General features: G+C 43.1%; 1 protein-coding gene across 1 annotated transcript in view; it reads left to right on the top strand.

The window, feature by feature from the left end:
* The window catches only part of NPNT (nephronectin), a 90,907-nt gene that overhangs the window by 58,973 nt on the left and 14,093 nt on the right, over window positions 1–17,841 (top strand). The window contains exons 8-10 of the mRNA XM_065405355.1: window positions 310–444; window positions 2,608–2,730; window positions 9,811–10,269. Of these exons, the coding sequence (XP_065261427.1) occupies window positions 310–444; window positions 2,608–2,730; window positions 9,811–10,269 (717 nt within the window). The remainder of the gene's footprint in view (window positions 1–309; window positions 445–2,607; window positions 2,731–9,810; window positions 10,270–17,841) is intronic.

Genomic DNA, 17,841 nt, shown 5'->3' with positions numbered 1-17,841 from the left:
GTAAAGTAAGGCTACTCTTGGTAATTTCTAAACTTAACTCCCACCAATCTGAGCACCATGTCCATCTCTTTCTTGCTGTGCTTTCTGTATTGGCACAGGAGATGGGGGATATAGAGGGAGCACAACCAAAAACTGAGTTCAGGTCTTCCATATGGTAGCGCCCAAACATTGTTATAAGGCTACCAGACTGGGGCAAAAAGGAAGTTTTAAAAAGATTTTTGACCATTCAGTTTTTGAGAGTTGAAATCAATTTGAGGTAGATCATATCTTAGCTATATTATTAAAAATACAATTAATTTGTGTTTACAGACGTTGATGAATGTGCGACTGGGAGAGTTGTCTGTCCCAGATTTAGGAAATGCGTTAATACTTTTGGAAGCTACATCTGCAAATGTCATAAAGGCTTCGACCTGATGTACATTGGAGGCAAATACCAATGCCACGGTAATAAAATCCACTTATTTCAGTGAGTCTTGCATGCATATAGCACACGTATGTTTCCTGTAATACTAATCCAAGGTTTATTATATTGCTATATTAGCTGGCTTATAGAGACTGTATTAATCACCTTATGGGTTGAGAGGCTGAAAACAGATTGCTTTAGTTTATCCTATATTAATTTTGTGTGTGTTATGAAATAGAATTACATTGAATATGGAAATGAAAAAAATATACACTTAAGCCCTGATCCTGGAAGTGGCTCAGCGTAGATTTCACTAGGGCTTCTTGCAGGCAGTTGCTGGTCTGGGGCTTTAGTGAACTTCACTAATTTTTCTCAGTGCTTCAGCTGGTGATGATCATTGTGACGGGTTGGATCACAGAAACCCCCTTGGGAGCTGCCACCTAATGTGCAAAGACTACCCCTGCTTCTGTTTTCCCTGCCAGCTCAGGACTCCAGCACCCTGTTTTGCTGAGCCAGACACTCCAGTCTGCTCTAACCAAGACTCAGGGTCTAAATCACTTGTCCCAAAGCTGCAAGTTTACCCAAAAACAGCGTACAGTAGTGTGCTTGTCTTTAGCACTCAGATGCCCAACTCCCAATGGGGTCTAAACCCAGATAAATCCGTTTTACCCTGCATAAAGCTTATGCAAGGCAAACTCATAAATTGTTCGCCCTCTATAACACTGATAGAGAGATATGCACAGCTGTTTGCTCCCCCAGGTATTAATACATACTCTGAGTAAATTACTGAATAAAAAGTGATTTTATTAAATACAGACAGTAGGATTTAAGTGGTTCAAAGTAGAAACAGACAGAACAAAGTAAGTCACAAGCAAAATAAAATAAAATGCGCAAATCTATGCCTAATCAAACTAAATACAGATAAGTTCCTCACCAGTTCCAGAATGCTCCCTTTTACAGGCTAATCTCCCTTTAGCCTGGGTCCAGCAATCTCTCACAACCCCTGTAGTCTCTGTCTTTTGTTCCAGTTTCTTTCAAGTATCCTGGGGGGGGTGGAGAGGCTCCTTCTTTAGCCAGCTCAAGACAAAATGGAGGGGTCTCCCCCAGGTATAAATAGGCTCTCTCTTGTGGGAGGAGACCCCCCTCCTCCCTCCTATGCAAAGTCCAGCTCCAAGATGGAGTTTTGGAGACACCTGGGCAAGTCACATGCCCCTGCATGACTCAGTCTTTACAGGCCCGACGCCATTGTCCACATGGTATCTTGCATGTCTCCAGGAAGACTTCTTATGTGGATTGGAGCATTCCAAGATGCATTGTTCCCCAAGTGTTTCCTGATCAGGTACTTAACCTGGCGAATTCCTTCCTAAAGAAGCTGACCAAATGCCTCCCAAAGCTTACTTAGAAACCAAGCAAGCATACAGCCCATATTCTTAACCTCAAGAAGAAAATGATATATATATATATGTGCAAATAGGATGAATAGATATAGTAGACCATAACCTTTACGGAGATATGTTACCTGGCACAGGCAGCACAAAACATATTCCAGTTATGTCATACATACATTTATAAGCACCCCCTCCCCATAAAGCCTTATGGGGTACACCGTCACAATCATATTAAGGAAAAGTGATGTTGGAGATTAAGTTGTGTTGCTTCAAATGTGGCCATGCTCCCATTTACTTCAATGGGAAGTCCCTGCACAGAGCACCTGCAGGTATGGGGACCTTGTTTGTGGCACTAGTAGAGTGAAATAATATAAGATATTGTAAACCGTTTCCACCCTGGTGTAATAGTGGTTAAAACACAGATGTAGAGCAGGCTTACGTGCTTTGTTGGATCAGGGCCTTATAAATCACTAGCTCAATTATTTCCCACCCTTACAGGTCACCTTTAAAAAGTGGTTATAGAAATTATAAAACTTACTTGTAGAAACTATCTGTTGCCACAGCAAAATATTAAACGTGGTGATGCCAAGTTATATGCCTGTGTTATATAGGTGATCTTATAATCTCATCTCGCCTTAAAATCTATGAAAAAGATTAGGATAAAATTCTCCTAGTTTCACTGGTGATACAATGTTATTGAATTTTAAATATTAAGAATATTTTTAAATGATATCTGGTTATTGTTGGGTTTTTTTGGCGGCGGGAGGCACGTTCCTTCTCCCATGTGAATGACTTTTATGTGATTTTCTGTCACAGATATAGATGAATGCTCAATTGGCCAGTATCAGTGTGGCAGCTTTTCACGATGTTACAATACCCAGGGAACCTACAAGTGTAAATGTAAAGAAGGATACAGAGGCGATGGAATAAACTGCCTGCGTATGTAATGTGCTCTTTTTTTTTCTTTTGGGGCTGGAGGGGTGTCATGAACTCAGAAGCCAAATGTCAAACACCAAGGCCATTTATTAGGAAAACTGAGAAACATGGTAAATTTTGAGATGCAGTAGTATCAGGCTCAGTTTCACTCAGCTGTTTTTGAAAGATAATAAAGGATCAGATATTGTATTCAAAGTTTTATGAGTCTTAACATGCCTGGATAAAAATATTTTTCCTTGAGATCTTTTCGTTATTAGAAAGAAATCCAGCGAACCCTATTCACAGCTGCATTCTATAAATGACTCTAATTGTTGACAGATATAGATGATTGTTCTTGCTCTGAGCAAATGCTAGTGTGTAGTAACTGGGTAAGGCCTGATCATATAGTACATCTTACTCTTTCTCTGTCTGTTGTATGCACTCTGTGAGTTTCGTGCCAGTCTTGTAGCTCAGCCAGACCCCAAAGCTTAAGTGCTTAACTTAACTGTGGACTAAATTATCATTGTTTGTTGCATGCTACTGGATTTTAAAAGATATTTAAGTAGCTAGGGGAGATTTTAGCCTTTTAGTATTTGGGGGACTTTATTAATGGATAGAGCTATTTCTGGCCAATTTGCGATTTCTTTATGTGAAATCAGGCATTAAAATGGTGAATAACAAATGGACATACTCACTGTCAGATTGCAAAACCAGTGCTAAAGAAGGATAAGATTTGCAGTTTGTGTGATTTACACATACTCTTGATGACTCTCAGGTGGCAAACATGTAAGACTTTGAAAGATCTGCTAAAATAAATTAAGATTCACTGGAGACCTGGGTGCTCAGGGCAATCAACAGATGTCCTTGCTGATATTACTAAATCTTTCAACAGCTTACAATACTGTAGATAATCAGATGGGGTTTGACTCTACTAAGGGACCAGACACTGGTGGACAGAAACAAGAGGGAGCATGGGCTATAATGGCAGAGAGAAAGGAGGGTCAGGGCAAAACTGGGAGGCAAGATCAAACCAGTATCTTAGATGCCTATATACAAATGCAAGAAGTATGGGTAATAAGCAGGAAGAACTGGAAGTGCTAATAAATAAATACAACTATGACATTGTTGGCATCACTGAAACTTGGTGGGATAATACACATGATTGGAATGTTGGTGTGGATGGGTACAGCTTGCTCAGGAAGGATGGATAGGGGGAAAAGGGAGGAGGTGTTGCCTTATATATTAAAAATGTACACACTTGGACTAAGATGGAGATGGACGTAGGAGACGGAAGTGTTGAGAGTCTCTGGGTTAGGCTAAAAGGGGTAAAAAACAAGGGTGATGTCATGCTAGGAGTCTACTACAGGCCAACTAACCAGGTGGAAGAGGTGTATGAGGCTTTTTTTAAACAACTAACAAAATCATCCAAAGCCCAAGATTTGGTAGTGATGGGGGACTTCAACTATCCAAATATATGTTGGGAAAATAACACAGCGGGGCACAGACTATCCAATAAATTCTTGGACTGCATTGCAGACAACTTTTTATTTCAGAAGGTTGAAAAAGCTATTGGGGGGAAGCTGTTCTAGACTTGATTTTAACAAATAGGGAGGAACTCGTTGAGAATTTGAAAGTAGAGGGCAGCTTGGGTGAAAGTGATCATGAAATCATAGTTTGCAATTCTAAGGAAGGGTAGAAGGGAGTAAAGCAAAATAGAGACAACGGATTTCAGGAAGGCGGATTTTGGGAAGCTCAGAGAGCTGAAAGGTAAGGTCCCATGGGAATCAAGACTGAGGGGAAAAACAACTGAGGAGAGTTGGCAGTTTTTCAAAGGGACACTATTAAGGGCCAAAAAACAAGCTATTCCGCTGGGTAGGAAAGATAAAAAATGTGGCAAAAGACCACCTTGGCTTAACCACGAGATCTTGCATGATCTAAAAAATAAAAAGGAGTCATATAAAAAATGGACACTAGGACAGATTACAAAGGATGAATATAGGCAAACAACACAGGAATGCAGGGGCAAGATTAGAAAGGCAAAGGCACAAAATGAGCTCAAACTAGCTACAGGAATAAAGGGAAACAAGAAAACTTTTTATCAATACATTAGAAGCACGAGGAAGACCAAGGACAGGGTAGGCCCACTGCTCAGTGAAGAGGGAGAAACAGTAACAGGAAACTTGGAAATGGCAGAGATGCTTAATGACTTCTTTGTTTCGGTCTTCACCTAGAAGTCTGAAGGAATGCCTAACATTGAATGCTAATGGGAAGGGGGTAGGTTTAGAAGATAAAATAAAAAAAGAACAAGTTAAAAATCACTTAGAAAAGTTAGATGCCTGCAAGTCACCAGGGCCTGATGAAATGCATCCTAGAATACTCGAGGAGCTAATAGAGGAGGTATCTGATTCTCTAGCTATTATCTTTGGAAAATCATGGGAGACGGGAGAGATTCCAGAAGACTGGAAAAGGGCAAATATAGTGCCCATCTATAAAAAGGGAAATAAAAACAACCCAGGAAACTACAGACCAGTTAGTTTAACTTCTGCGCCAGGGAAGATAATGGAGCAAGTAATTAAGGAAATCATCTGCAAAGACTTGGAAGGTGGTAAGGTGATAGGGAATAGCCAGCATGGATTTATAAAGAACAAATCGTGTCAAACCAATCTGATAGCTTTCTTTGATAGGATAATGAGTCTTGTGGATAAGGGAGAAGCTGTGGATGTGGTATACTTAGACTTTAGTAAGGCATTTGATATGGTCTCGCATGATATTCTTATCAATAAACTAGGCAAATACAATTTAGATGGGGCTACTATAAGGTGGGTGCATAACTGGCTGGATAACCGTACTCAGAGAGTTGTTATTAATCGTTCCCAATCCTGCTGGAAAGGCATAACAAGTGGGGTTCCGCAGGGGTCTGTTTTGGGGTCTGTTCAATATCTTCATTAACGACTTAGATATTGGCATAGAAAGTACGCTTATTAAGTTTGCAGATGATACCAAACTGGGAGGGATTGCAACTGCTTTGGAGGACAGGGTCATAATTCAAAATGATCTGGACAAATTGGAGAAATGGTCTGAGGTAAACAGGATGAAGTTTAACAAAGACAAATGCAAAGTGCTCCACTTAGGAAGGAAAAATCAGTTTCACACATACAGAATGGGAAGGGACTGTCTAGGAAGGAGTACGGCAGAAAGGGATCTAGGGGTTATAGTGGACCACAAGCTAAATATGAGTCAACAGTGTGATGCTGTTGCAAAAAAAAAAAAGCAAACATGATTCTGGGATGCATTAACAGGTGTGTTGTGAGCAACACACGAGAAGTCATTCTTCCGCTCTAGTCTGCGCTGGTTAGGCCTCAACTGGAGTATTGTGTCCAGTTCTGGGCACTGCATTTCAAGAAAGATGTGGAGAAATTGGAAAGGGTCCAGAGCAGAGCAACAAGAATGATTAAAGGTCTTGAGACCATGACCTATGAAGGAAGGCTGAAAGAATTGGGTTTGTTTAGTTTGGAAAAGAGAAGACTGAGAGGGGACATGATAGCAGTTTTCAGGTATCTAAAAGGGTGTCATAAGGAGGAGGGAGAAAACTTGTTCACCTTAGCCTCTAAGGATAGAACAAGAAGCAGTGGGCTTAAACTGCAGCAAGGGAGGTTTAGGTTGGACATTAGGAAAAAGTTCCTAACTGTCAGGGTGGTTAAACACTGGAATAAATTGCCTAGGGAGGTTGTGGAATCTCCATCTCTGGAGATATTTAAGAGTAGGTTAGATAAATGTCTATCCGGGATGGTCTAGACAGTATTTGGTCCTGCCATGAGGGCAGGGGACTGGACTCGATGACCTCTCGAGGTCCCTTCCAGTCCTAGAATCTATGAATCTATGGAATGCCTTTGAAATGGTTCTCTCAGACATCTCAGAGGGTTACGTTGGGCAAGAGACTCTCTCTCTTGGTGTTTCCACAGTTCCCAGCACTATGGGACCCCAACTTTCATTAGGGCCATTGAGTGGTATGTAATATAAATAAATAATAAAATAGTAAAGCATACATGACAATTATAATACTCATGGCTCTTCCCAGTCACATAGGAACTCTCACTTTTGGAGACCAACCAAGTTAAATTTTGTCACTCTTTCTGCATGAAGATTCTGGGGCAAACTGTGAGACAATATGGTGCCATTATTAGGTACATGGCACTCTACATAATAGTGAAACTAGATGGCTCTAAGTCTCCTTTTGGGGGGCCAAGGTTAGAGTGACCATATTTCCCTATGCTGAATACGGGACACCTGGTAAAATTACTCATATTCAAGCGAGTTCAGCGGCAATCTATCAGAACTATGCGGTACAAACGTTCAAATTAACATCAAGCTGACTGAGCCCTCGTTAAAAAGAAATACTGCGCAGTTGGATTCTTTTTATTTGCCTTCTTATCTTTAAGGCTTTAGGGTTCACACAGGGAGGGGTGACACACACATCCCTTACCCTCCCCCCCCAGACTCCCGTACACCTCTCCCACATGGGATGGGCGGGGGGGGGGAGGGGGTCACATGCCCTCCCCTCCACAGATTTCTGCCAGGGTTCACACCAGAATGTGGCCAGCAGCAGTCTTTCAGCACTGTGTGGAAGGGAAGGGACAGGAGCTGCTTCCAGCCGCAGGGGAGGATGAGGGGGGAAGGGGTGATGTGGTCAGTGTCTTTGCAGAACTTATCTCTTCTCTTCTCTGCCCCCTCCTCCCCTCGCCTGTGACTGGAAGCAGCTTGTCCCTTCCTGCCTGCACAGTGTCGAAAGGCAGCTAACATCTCCAGGCTGCTGCTGGCCACCGACATAACCCAGCTGCCTCCTGTCCCCTGGCTACAGCACAGGCAGGAAGGGGTTAAGCCCTAAGGATGAATTGTGCACCACGGCCTAGGGAACCTGACTGCAGGGGCTTTAACGAACCCAGACAGAGAGGTGGCTAAGCAGGGGAGGGTGCCTAGGGGATGACCCAGGGCGGAGGGGTAGGGAGTGAAAAGGGTGCTAAGGCCCTGCCCCAGGGGCTGCTATGGAGCCTGCAAGTTCGGGATGTGAACAGGCTGGAAATCGCTTCCCCTGCCACTCCAGAGCTTAGCTGAGGGGCGTAGAGGCTTCCCTGTGCCAGTTCTGTGCAGGACTTTGGTACATGCAGGGCTTGGCTCCGCCTGGCCAGCCTGGAAGGAGCCTGCAGGCCAGGCTGTTGGTGAGCTGAGCACTCTGACCAGGGGCTGGTTGTCCGCCCAGCATTGGAAGCAGGATGCGCCCTGCCGGTGGGGATATGGAGGAGCAGCTGGTCTGGGGGAGGGGTGAAGGGGCAAAGCAGGGAGAGGACATTGAGAGGTGGAGCACGTAAAGGGCTGATGGGTGGGCAGCAGAGGTGACATGTAACTGGCTGCTGCCTGGGGCCTGCCCACACTCACCAGCCACTGCAGCGCGCAGCCAGTGCTGGCCGGAAACGGGACGGGGGCAGGGTCCTACTGGCGGAGAGCTGGCACGCAGCATGGGCTGCGCTGACCCAGCAGGGTGGGGGCGGCCAGCCCCGCACATTGTGTCTTCGCCCCACCACCAGCTTTGTACACCCACCCCCATCGTTGGCCACTGGATCCCCCTATTTCCCGCTGGTGGGAGGGCGGCTGGGGAATAGGGATCTGGCTAGCAGCAGGATTGGACCCGCCAGTACTGATTGGGGGGAGGGGGGGGACAGAAAATACGGGATAATTTGCCCATTTTAAAGAAAAAATCGGGACACCTGCAGGAGGGCTTAAATATGGGACTGTGCCTTTAAAAATGGGACATCTGGTCACCATAGCCAAGATGACACCATCTTCTTGCTCCTCCCAGCATTTGGCAGATCGGGGATCTGGATGAAAGTGGCTTAGATTCAAGCTGTATGAAACAGAATTGATGCTGATTGGCAGGAAGAAGCGTTTTGAAGAACTGGCAAAGCCAGTAACTATTCCTCCAGTCTCTGTCCGCCCATGGTCAAATCTTGGTCTTACTAGACTCCTCTCTACTCCAAATCTCCAAGGTAGCAAAATTGGCCAGAAACACTTTTTTTGGGGCTGGACAAGAGATTGAACCCTTTCTTCTTAGATGTGGACTTTTTTATTAACTCAAATCTAGACCTCTTCTACACACAATAGCTGCACCAGTTTAACAAAAATAATTTAACCCCCCCCCCAACAATTTTAGTTAATTCAGAGCAAACTCCTGAGTTTAGACACTCTTACATTGGTTTAGCTTGCACCTCTGAATTTACTAATGCGAATTACACCAATATAAACTGGATGTAAATCAGTTAGGTGTGTCTACCTAGGGGTTTTTACACCAGTTTTATCAGTTAAACATTGTAGTTTAGTTACACCAATGCAACTTTCTGTGTAAACCAGGTCCTAGACTACTACAACATGTGGCACCTTAGACTACCTTCGAAAGCTTCTTGGAATCTAGTGTAGAATGTGTTTGCCCCACCTTTTGAGTGGGGCAGAATGGTGTTGAGTATGTTTTAGAGAGAGTCTTCAAGATAATTGGGACTCTGTTGGTCATGACCCCCTACATTCAACTGTAGAATACTTCAGCTATCATCCTAAGGGAGGTGTTTGCAGAGGCAGAACACTCAGTTGCCATAACTAGCCTCTGGAATTCACTCCTGCTTGGCTGGACAGATTGCTTATGAGAGCGTGCAAGTCTGGTCACTTTTAGAGCTCAACATACGATGCATCTTTCTGACCAGGCTTTTCACTAACTGCCCCTCCTGGCTAGGTTTTGCTGTTTCTGTCCCTTAAAGTTATCCATTTTGGGGCTGCAGGGGATTGAGTATAGGCTCCTATTTTGGTAATGGGTTGTCCTTAATCATTTTAACCACATAACTTGCTCTCAAGTTACCATGATGCGAGACACTTTATAAATGCAGGTGATAATATAGAGGTATTAATACTAAAATCGGGGGGGGGGGGTTGAGTGGAAAACTAAACAAAAGGAACTAATTTCAACAAATACTCTATGTATATTCCTGCGATGATATAACATTTTAGTTTGTGTGGAGAGATACTCAAATACCAAGTGTTCTCCCATTTTCACTCTCTTTGCAGCTATTCCTAAAGTTATGATTGAACCATCTCGTCCAAATAATATATTCAAGGGCAATACTACACTTCCGAAGGGCAGCAGCGGTATGACCAATAGGATTCCTGACATCGGAGGTACAAGACAGCCCCTGAGACCACCACATATACCAGCTATTATTACAGTAAGGCCTGCAGGCAAGCCAACAGTACAACCTACACCAAAACCAACAATATGGCCTACACCCAAGCCAACTACTAGGTTTGTACCAAAACCGATGACAACAAGACCACCACTGAAGCCAGCAACAAGGCCTCCAACACCTCCACAACCTACAACATCAAAACCTGCACCAACAGCAAGAACCCCACAGTTAACAACTAAAGACTCTTCTCTTGTTCCCACTGAAACTACCTATCCCCAAGGATTTACAGTTGACAACAGAATACAAATAGAACCTCAGAAACCACGAGGGGATGTGTTTAGTAAGTACACCTATATGTTCTTTCATTAATAGGATGTGTAAATTGCAGGTGAAAGGAAGTGTTGCATTCTATTGTCTTCAGAAAATTTATTTTCATAGATGGCATGTAGGATATGAAATTGCAAATGGTGACGTGATAGCCTTTACCACTTCAGTGCCCTATGGACCATTGCCACTGAACATTGCATGCCTCTGTGAATATAAAGTATGTTGTACCTCTTGTTATCCTATTGAAATATGGGCCATATTAAATCTATGTGGCCATAGAGATAACAGCTCACTTTAGCATTCAGGGGTTAACAGGCTTTCAGTTCAGTCCTCTGGCCTAGCGTTGTTGAGGTCCATTGTTCTTCTGAATATTTTGGACAATAGGTTTAAAAGTTGAGGTGTTGAGTGACTGTAACATAGGGCATTCTTTCAGCTGCATGAATGTGAAAGAAATAGCACTTAATGTATGAACCAGTAAGGCTTTGTGTGTGTTGTTTGGATTCATGTAGTAGTCTCTTTAATATTTACTGCTAACCCATAACAAAAACACATTAAAAATAATACTGAGGCTTGTTTTATGGAATGTGCCTACAAAAATCAGCTCATGATACTGAAGATGCTCATAGAATGTAGAAGTGTCATTTTGAGAGCTTCCCTGAAATATATTGCAGTATTTTTGTGCAAGCTTTACTACATACCATAAATGACATTGCTGGTGTGTGTAGTTAGACATGCCTGCCAAGAAATACTCAACACCCTAATTCATCTTTAGCACTGTGGCTGCAGTTAATTATAGAGATTGGGAGTGTGTGTTAGATCAGCCCTTTTCTTCAGCCAATAAAGCTCCTGAAGCAATATAGGAGGAAAACATTTGCTGTCTCAGAGCAGATGGACAGGCACTTGTGGGGTTTTTTTGTTTGTGATTTTGGTTTCTATACAGTAGCTTCTAGGGGTGTGTTCTTTATGATTACGCAGTGAAATATTCCATCCTTTAAATAAAGGATTTGTTTTTCTGGTAATATTTAATCTGCTGCAGGCAGTTTGACTATTTTGTAGGGGAGGAAAAAAATGAACTAGAAAGAATTAAGGAAGATTAAAAAGTTGTTTCTGAACAATTCAAAGGATCTTTAAAACTGTTTTTCAAGGGTAATTTTTAAACAATCACTATAACTTGTTCAGTCTAAGAAACTGAATCTTAAATATAAATGTTTTTGTAAAAATATACTTTTACATCCTCAAATGTATTTTAGACAGCAATAATTTTTTGTTATTTTATTTATATTGAAGGAACTTGTTTACTTTCTAAGGGCCTGATCCTGCAAACATTTAAGCATGTGAGTAACTTTATTCAGATGAGTAGTCCCAAAGTGTTCAAAATAGGGCCTATGTGAGATGTAAGTGGTGCAAGAGCCTTATGCTGGCTTTTTGCACCATGATTTCACCCATTAGTATTTATCAGCATTCTTGAATTGTCACAGAATCGCTGAATTTCTTAATATGGTCTGGCATCTCTAATTTATTTTCTCTCTAATTTCCAACTATCTGTCTAAGGGCTTGAGTCTCTTCCCACTTACACCAGTGTAAATCAGAAGTAACTACTTGGAGATCAGCGGAATTGCACCCGCATAAACTGGTGAGACTGAGAGGAGAATCAAGACCTTAAGTAGTTTCTAAAACTGGAAAGTAATGCTTTTTAAATTAATATGCTACTGTAAGACTCAGCTGATACCAGCCTAAAGCTGTTGTCGTAAAATATTCTTTGCACGCTTTCTCAGCCTTTTTTCTAGGTAAAGGATAATGTCAATTTAATATTCAGTAAGGTGATGGACCCAGCAAGTCAATGTTCTAATAGGTCCTTTCCATCTCTAATTGCTATGATCCTACATTACTAAAATATTCTTTGTATTTCTGATGACTGATCCTGATCACCCACAAGAGCAAAGTCTATAGTTAGGTAACTTCTCAGCCTAGTTATGACTAGCAGAGACACACATTTAGGCTGGTACAAGCTGCAGGTAGCAAGGAGGAATCATCTTTAAAATGTTAAAAGTAATGTTATGTAAAGCTGTATCTGTCACTCCTAATTTCCTCTGTGCTCTGTGTGCCTGGAGTGGTAATATTGTCCTTTGTTCATGACATGTTTGGGGTTTTGTAAAGATAGAGAGTGTTCTGTAATGGGAAAAAGTCTCTTCAGGTAGCTTGCAGCGTTGAGAAACTAAATGACAATTCCTCAGATAGCTCCTACAAGGTTACAGTTCTGTCAACCTTATTGAAAAGGCATATAGCATTTAATAGGGATGAAATCATTTGGTTTCTACAAAAATGGAATAGGATTCTATAGAAATTGCTCTAAAAATCTATAGAATTCAGCAGTCAGTGATCTCCCATCTACAGGTTTTTTGAACCATCCTATAGAATTTTATAGCAGAAAGATAATTTTCTACTAAATTGTATAGGTCAGTTTAAAACAACCTATAAAATATATCTTTCTCTACTAATTCTATAGGATTTTTCTGTTTTGGGAAGCGTGCTTTCATTTATGTAGAGATCAAGATATAGAGATTTGAATTCTGGAAAGTACAAGCTGTTTTTAAGTTTGTTTGCTTTTTCAATGTGATCTTAAATTACTGTAGTTGCAAGGAACCTAAGGAAAAGAGATTATCTGCAGAGTGTCTATCATGTTTTTGTTTACGAGTGCTCAGGAGTAGCCATTAGTAGTTTGTGAAATGTATACATAGCCTGAGACCAGTTATTTATCCTTCAATACACTTCAGTACACAAATCGGCCTGATTCTGAGACATGCTGTGCACCTGCTACTGTCATGGACTTTAATAGGCCATATTGGTACTCCGCCACCCTCCATATCAGATCCACAGCGATGTGCTTTTTAATCTGTTATCCCTTCTCTTCAGCCCATATTAAAGATGTATTTGTTATATATAAAATCAAAGTGTGAGCAAGATTCAAGATTCCTTTCATGCTCTAGATGTTGACAAGTTGTAGGGCACTCCTGGGGTAACCTGCAGCAGGCCTGCTACGTTGTCATTTATTTTTTAAATTATTTGTATTTTGATAGCACCCAGAATGTGGTGGGCACTGTCCCCCACCTCACACAGCAAACACACAGCCCCCGTCCCAAGGCACTTATTAAGTGAGCATATTATAATGTTCACTCTGGAAGTGAAACCTGCAGTCACAGTTGCAAAACAGTTCCCATCACAGCTCTGTTTTTGTTGTTTGTTATTCAGTGAGCACTATCCGTGTACTCAGCACTATGTAGCATAGAGAAAGCCACGCCTGTTGGCCTCTCATGCCCTACTGCCACAGAGAGCTTTCAGGTGTGGATAAGGAACAATGTCCTTGTATTAAGGAGGGGATAGTGTGTAGCATATAGGAAGGAAGCTGTTATATTCCCTCACTTAGCTCATTCAGAAAAGATGGCAATTCTCATGTATTTTCACTATACTGGCTTGCTTTGTTTATGTTCCCCAATATTGATCCAGATTGAAAACGTATACAATGGCTGCATTCATGGTTCCTATGTAGATGTTAGATTCCTACCGTAAAGAGATGTTTTTTGTCTATTTGGTGCAAAAATTACAGTTGGTGAAAACCATCCTCCCTGTCAGCCCTGAATTCTCTCCCTGTCCCTCCTAAAGTTGAAATCCCTCCTATCCCCTTTCAATGTTCTATTTGTATGAATAGGCTCTCCACCCTTTTCTGGGCCTCAGTGCATCACATTGCCCCATTGCACCAGCCTCATCATCCTTAGGATTAGTCAGGTCAGCACTGGAGCTCCCTTCCACAGGAGTAAGGTGCCTGTTGGACATCAGGATTTTTCCTAAGTGTACAGTACCAGTACGTATGTATGCATGTATGTATGTATTGTTAGAATGTCAGAGAAACAGCAAGAGTAGCTGTTTGGTGAAGGATTACCAGAGGAAAGGGCTTCACTGAAGCATTATACAGAGCACAAAGGAGCTGCCAGCCTTCCTGACTTAACTAGCTCTACCCAGCTCTGCTCCCACCCCTGGCTGGTGCTGTAAATTACTGGGTAGCTTTAGAGCTTTGTTCCCACCTTCCTTTGTAATGCAAAGGCCAAGTTCAAAGTCAAGATCAAGTTATTCCTCCCCCTCCTTTTCTGAACCCCTGTCTGCTCCTTATCCCCTGTATCTTGCTTCCATCTCCCTTCCTGTGATTTTGTTGTGGGCTCATACCCCAAAGTGGAGCATATAGCAGACTGAGCAGTGTAGTGGGGTCACCTAAAAGAAAGTGTTACAATCAGTTAACCACATTCTAAGTGTACTCCCAAATAGGCAGCTGCCCCTGGGTTACACACCCAGGTGGAATCCTCTGTGTCACCAGATCAGATCAGACACTGCCTGACCATATTCAAATGCAACATTCTCTTCTTTAAGTGGACAACCCTGGTAGTGACATCTCTCCAAGACTCACTCACAGTTGGACAAATGGGAGTGGGAGTGGGAAAGTAGATAAGGCAAGACAAGATGTAGAAACAGTCAAACAAAAATCCATACAGCATACTGGGAGCAAGGAAGAGACTGTGCAAATACTTCCCTTTAGCGTATGCATTTTTTAATTGTTTCATGGAGCTTAGATATTATGATGACAGGTGTGTTAGAAATGCCATAGATTAGATAGAGGTTCAAAGCTGCCCAGAATTTTGAGACATGAGTGCATGAGACAGCTGTGTAATGTTTAGGATATTGACATGTATTTCCTTCTTGTACAAAAGGAGAAGCAACATTACGAAAGTGGATCAAAATCTGAATCTATTTCTAGACTGAAAAATTAATCAGTCAATCAAAACCCCAACAACATCAGCTGAGAAGTTAACTAAAAAGTTATGGTCAGATAAGCTCTTTATAGTTTCTTGTCATTGCTAATTCCATTTGATATGGTTTATTGAACTTTCAGAGACTTATAAACATCCTAAAATTTCCCAATAAGGCTGATTCTAACACTCCAGCAGATTTTCTGGTCAGCCACCCATGATTCACCTTGGCCAGCACCCATATGCTTAAGTCCTAGGGATGACAGTGATTGATACCCATGTCTGGCAACAGAAGCTGTTCCTTTTGTGGTTGGCTCGCTGCTAGATGTCAACAGGAAAGTGTGAATTGCACTGAGGTCCCTGTCGTCCCCTGAGGGACGCATGGGACGTGAGGGGGCATGAAAAAGATCATGCCCTGCTCCACTGACCCGACAGCAGCAATGCAGACATGTTGCAACCATCATTGTACACCTGGAAGGAGATGATTTGGTGGATGCTACTAAGGTCAGCCTCCTCACTGACGGTGATGCAGGACTGAACTGAGCATAGTAAACTATTTCCAGGAACTGTGCTGGCTTTGCTAGACTAGTTCCCCCTCAGTACATGGCTCGCCATAATACTGCGGTGGGACAGTCATAAAAAATGGGAAATGGTGAGATGAGGTACTTTGTGGTATAGATTAGGGGGCAATACTGGGCATATTGGCCAATCCTGTTCTGCCTTTGTCTACAATTTAAAAGCTGCTATCAAATTTGGACTTTCAGGCTGGTTTATACCCTGGGGTGGGTAGCTATTGCTGATAGAGGGAGATTGTGACTTGACTTTCTAGCTGTGCATGCACTACATAAAGGGTTTGAGGGAGTAACTTCTTCGGTATAATGTCTTGTTGTTTCCAACAGTTAGTGCTGCAGCTGAATGATAGCTTAGTGTTGCAAATGTCGGGCCTTTCTGGGCGCTCAGTTGACCACCACCAATAGGTGGGTGACATTTTTGGTATATTATACTTGGATGGGAGGAAGGGGCTTCAGTAGGTGGCAGGATATGGGGCACATAGTGAAGGGGAGTGATGCCTCAGCACCATTTGACTGTATCCAGCAATGAATTCATGGTGCCTCAGCATATTACTGATCAGATCAGCAAAGACAATATGCCTGGTAATGTTTTTGTAGAAAACAAACACACATCTCGGGGGTTTTTATTTATGTATTTTTCCTAAATATAGTCTCAGCAACGTCTCTGCTTCTCTGGCTTCCTATCCCATACACTAGGTCAGGGGTTCTCAAACTGGGGGTCAGGACCCCTCAGGGGGTCACGAGCTGTCAGCCTCCACCCCAAACCCCGCTTTGCCTCCATCATTTATAATGATGATAAATATATAAAAATGTGTTTTTAATTTTATAAGGAGGGGTCACACCCAGAGGGTTGTTATGTGTAGGGTTACCAGTACAAAAGTTTGAGAACCACGGCACTAGGTGAAATTCTCTGAAATATCCATTGCAGAATGTCCCTGAATCTGCTGCTTAGCACTGTCATTCGGACCACTGTAATTTTCATTAGTCTGCTTAATGATGACACCGACTGGTGTAGGTTAGACTGACATTTAGATAACGGGGTTGTTTTTTGGAAAGGTTTTAGATTACTTTGGTATTTTACTCTTTTACCAGTATTTACTATAGGACTAAAAAAGGACTTAGAGGACCGTCTCACCGTCTGAAACAAAACAGACAATAGTTTGGGTTTTGTTCATGGACTTACTATTCTTGTCTTCTGAACCACTTAGTCAGATGAGGCAATGGAATCTAGCAGCAAGGATAATCTTCTCCTGATACTGACACAGCGTGAATGAAAACTTGCTAGAATGTAGCATGGGGTTAATATTCAACTATTCAGGATGTGATCCAGAGCCCATTGAAGTATGCAGGCATCTTTCCATTGACTAAAATGGACTTTGGATAAGGCTCTTAATGAGCAGAATTTATTAGTCTTTAAGGTTGAGATTTTCAAAGCCACCTAAAAGATTTGGATGTTCAATTCCCATTTTTATAAAAAAGCTTGTTTTATGTTCATGAATTTTTGGGGTCGCTCTTCTTAAGACTGAAAAGGCCTTAGAACAGGGGTGGGCAAACTATGGCCCAGGGGCCACATCTGGCCCTTTTAATCTGGCCCTCGAGCTCCTGCCAGGGAACGGGGTCCAGGGCTTGCCCCACTCCGCACAGCTCCCAGAACCAGCAGCATGTCCCCGCTCCGGTTCCTATGCGTAGAGGCAACCAGGGGTCTCCACACACTACCCCCGCCCCAAGCGCCACCCCTGCAGCTCCCATTGGCTGGGAACCGCGGCTGATGGGAGCTGCAGAGGTGGCACCTGCGGATGGGGGAAGGGCACAGAGTCACCTGGCCACACCTCCATGTAGGAGCCGGAGGGGGACATGCCGTTGCTTCCGGGAGCTGCTTGAGGTAAGCGCCGCCCAGAGCCTGTGCCCCTGACCCCCTCCAGCACCCCAATCCCCTGCCCCATCCCTGATCCCCCTCCCACCTGCCGAACCCCTCGGTCCCACCCTCTTGCACCCCAGAGCCTGCACCGCCAGCTGGAGCCCTCACCCCCCCACCCGCGCCCCAAATCCCTGCCCCAGCCTGGAGCCCCCTCCTGTACCCTGAACTCCTCATTTCTGGCCCCACACCAGAGCCCTCACCCCCTCCCGCACCCCAAACCCCAATTTTGTGAGTATTCATAGCCCACCATACAATTTCCATACCCAGATGTGGCCCTCAGGCCAAAAGGTTTGCCCACC

This window comes from Emys orbicularis, chromosome 5 (genome assembly GCF_028017835.1).
Source record: "Emys orbicularis isolate rEmyOrb1 chromosome 5, rEmyOrb1.hap1, whole genome shotgun sequence".
Lineage (NCBI taxonomy): Eukaryota > Metazoa > Chordata > Testudines > Emydidae > Emys > Emys orbicularis.
The sequence above is the reverse complement of the archived record's forward strand: the minus strand, read 5'-3'. Positions and strand labels throughout refer to the sequence as shown.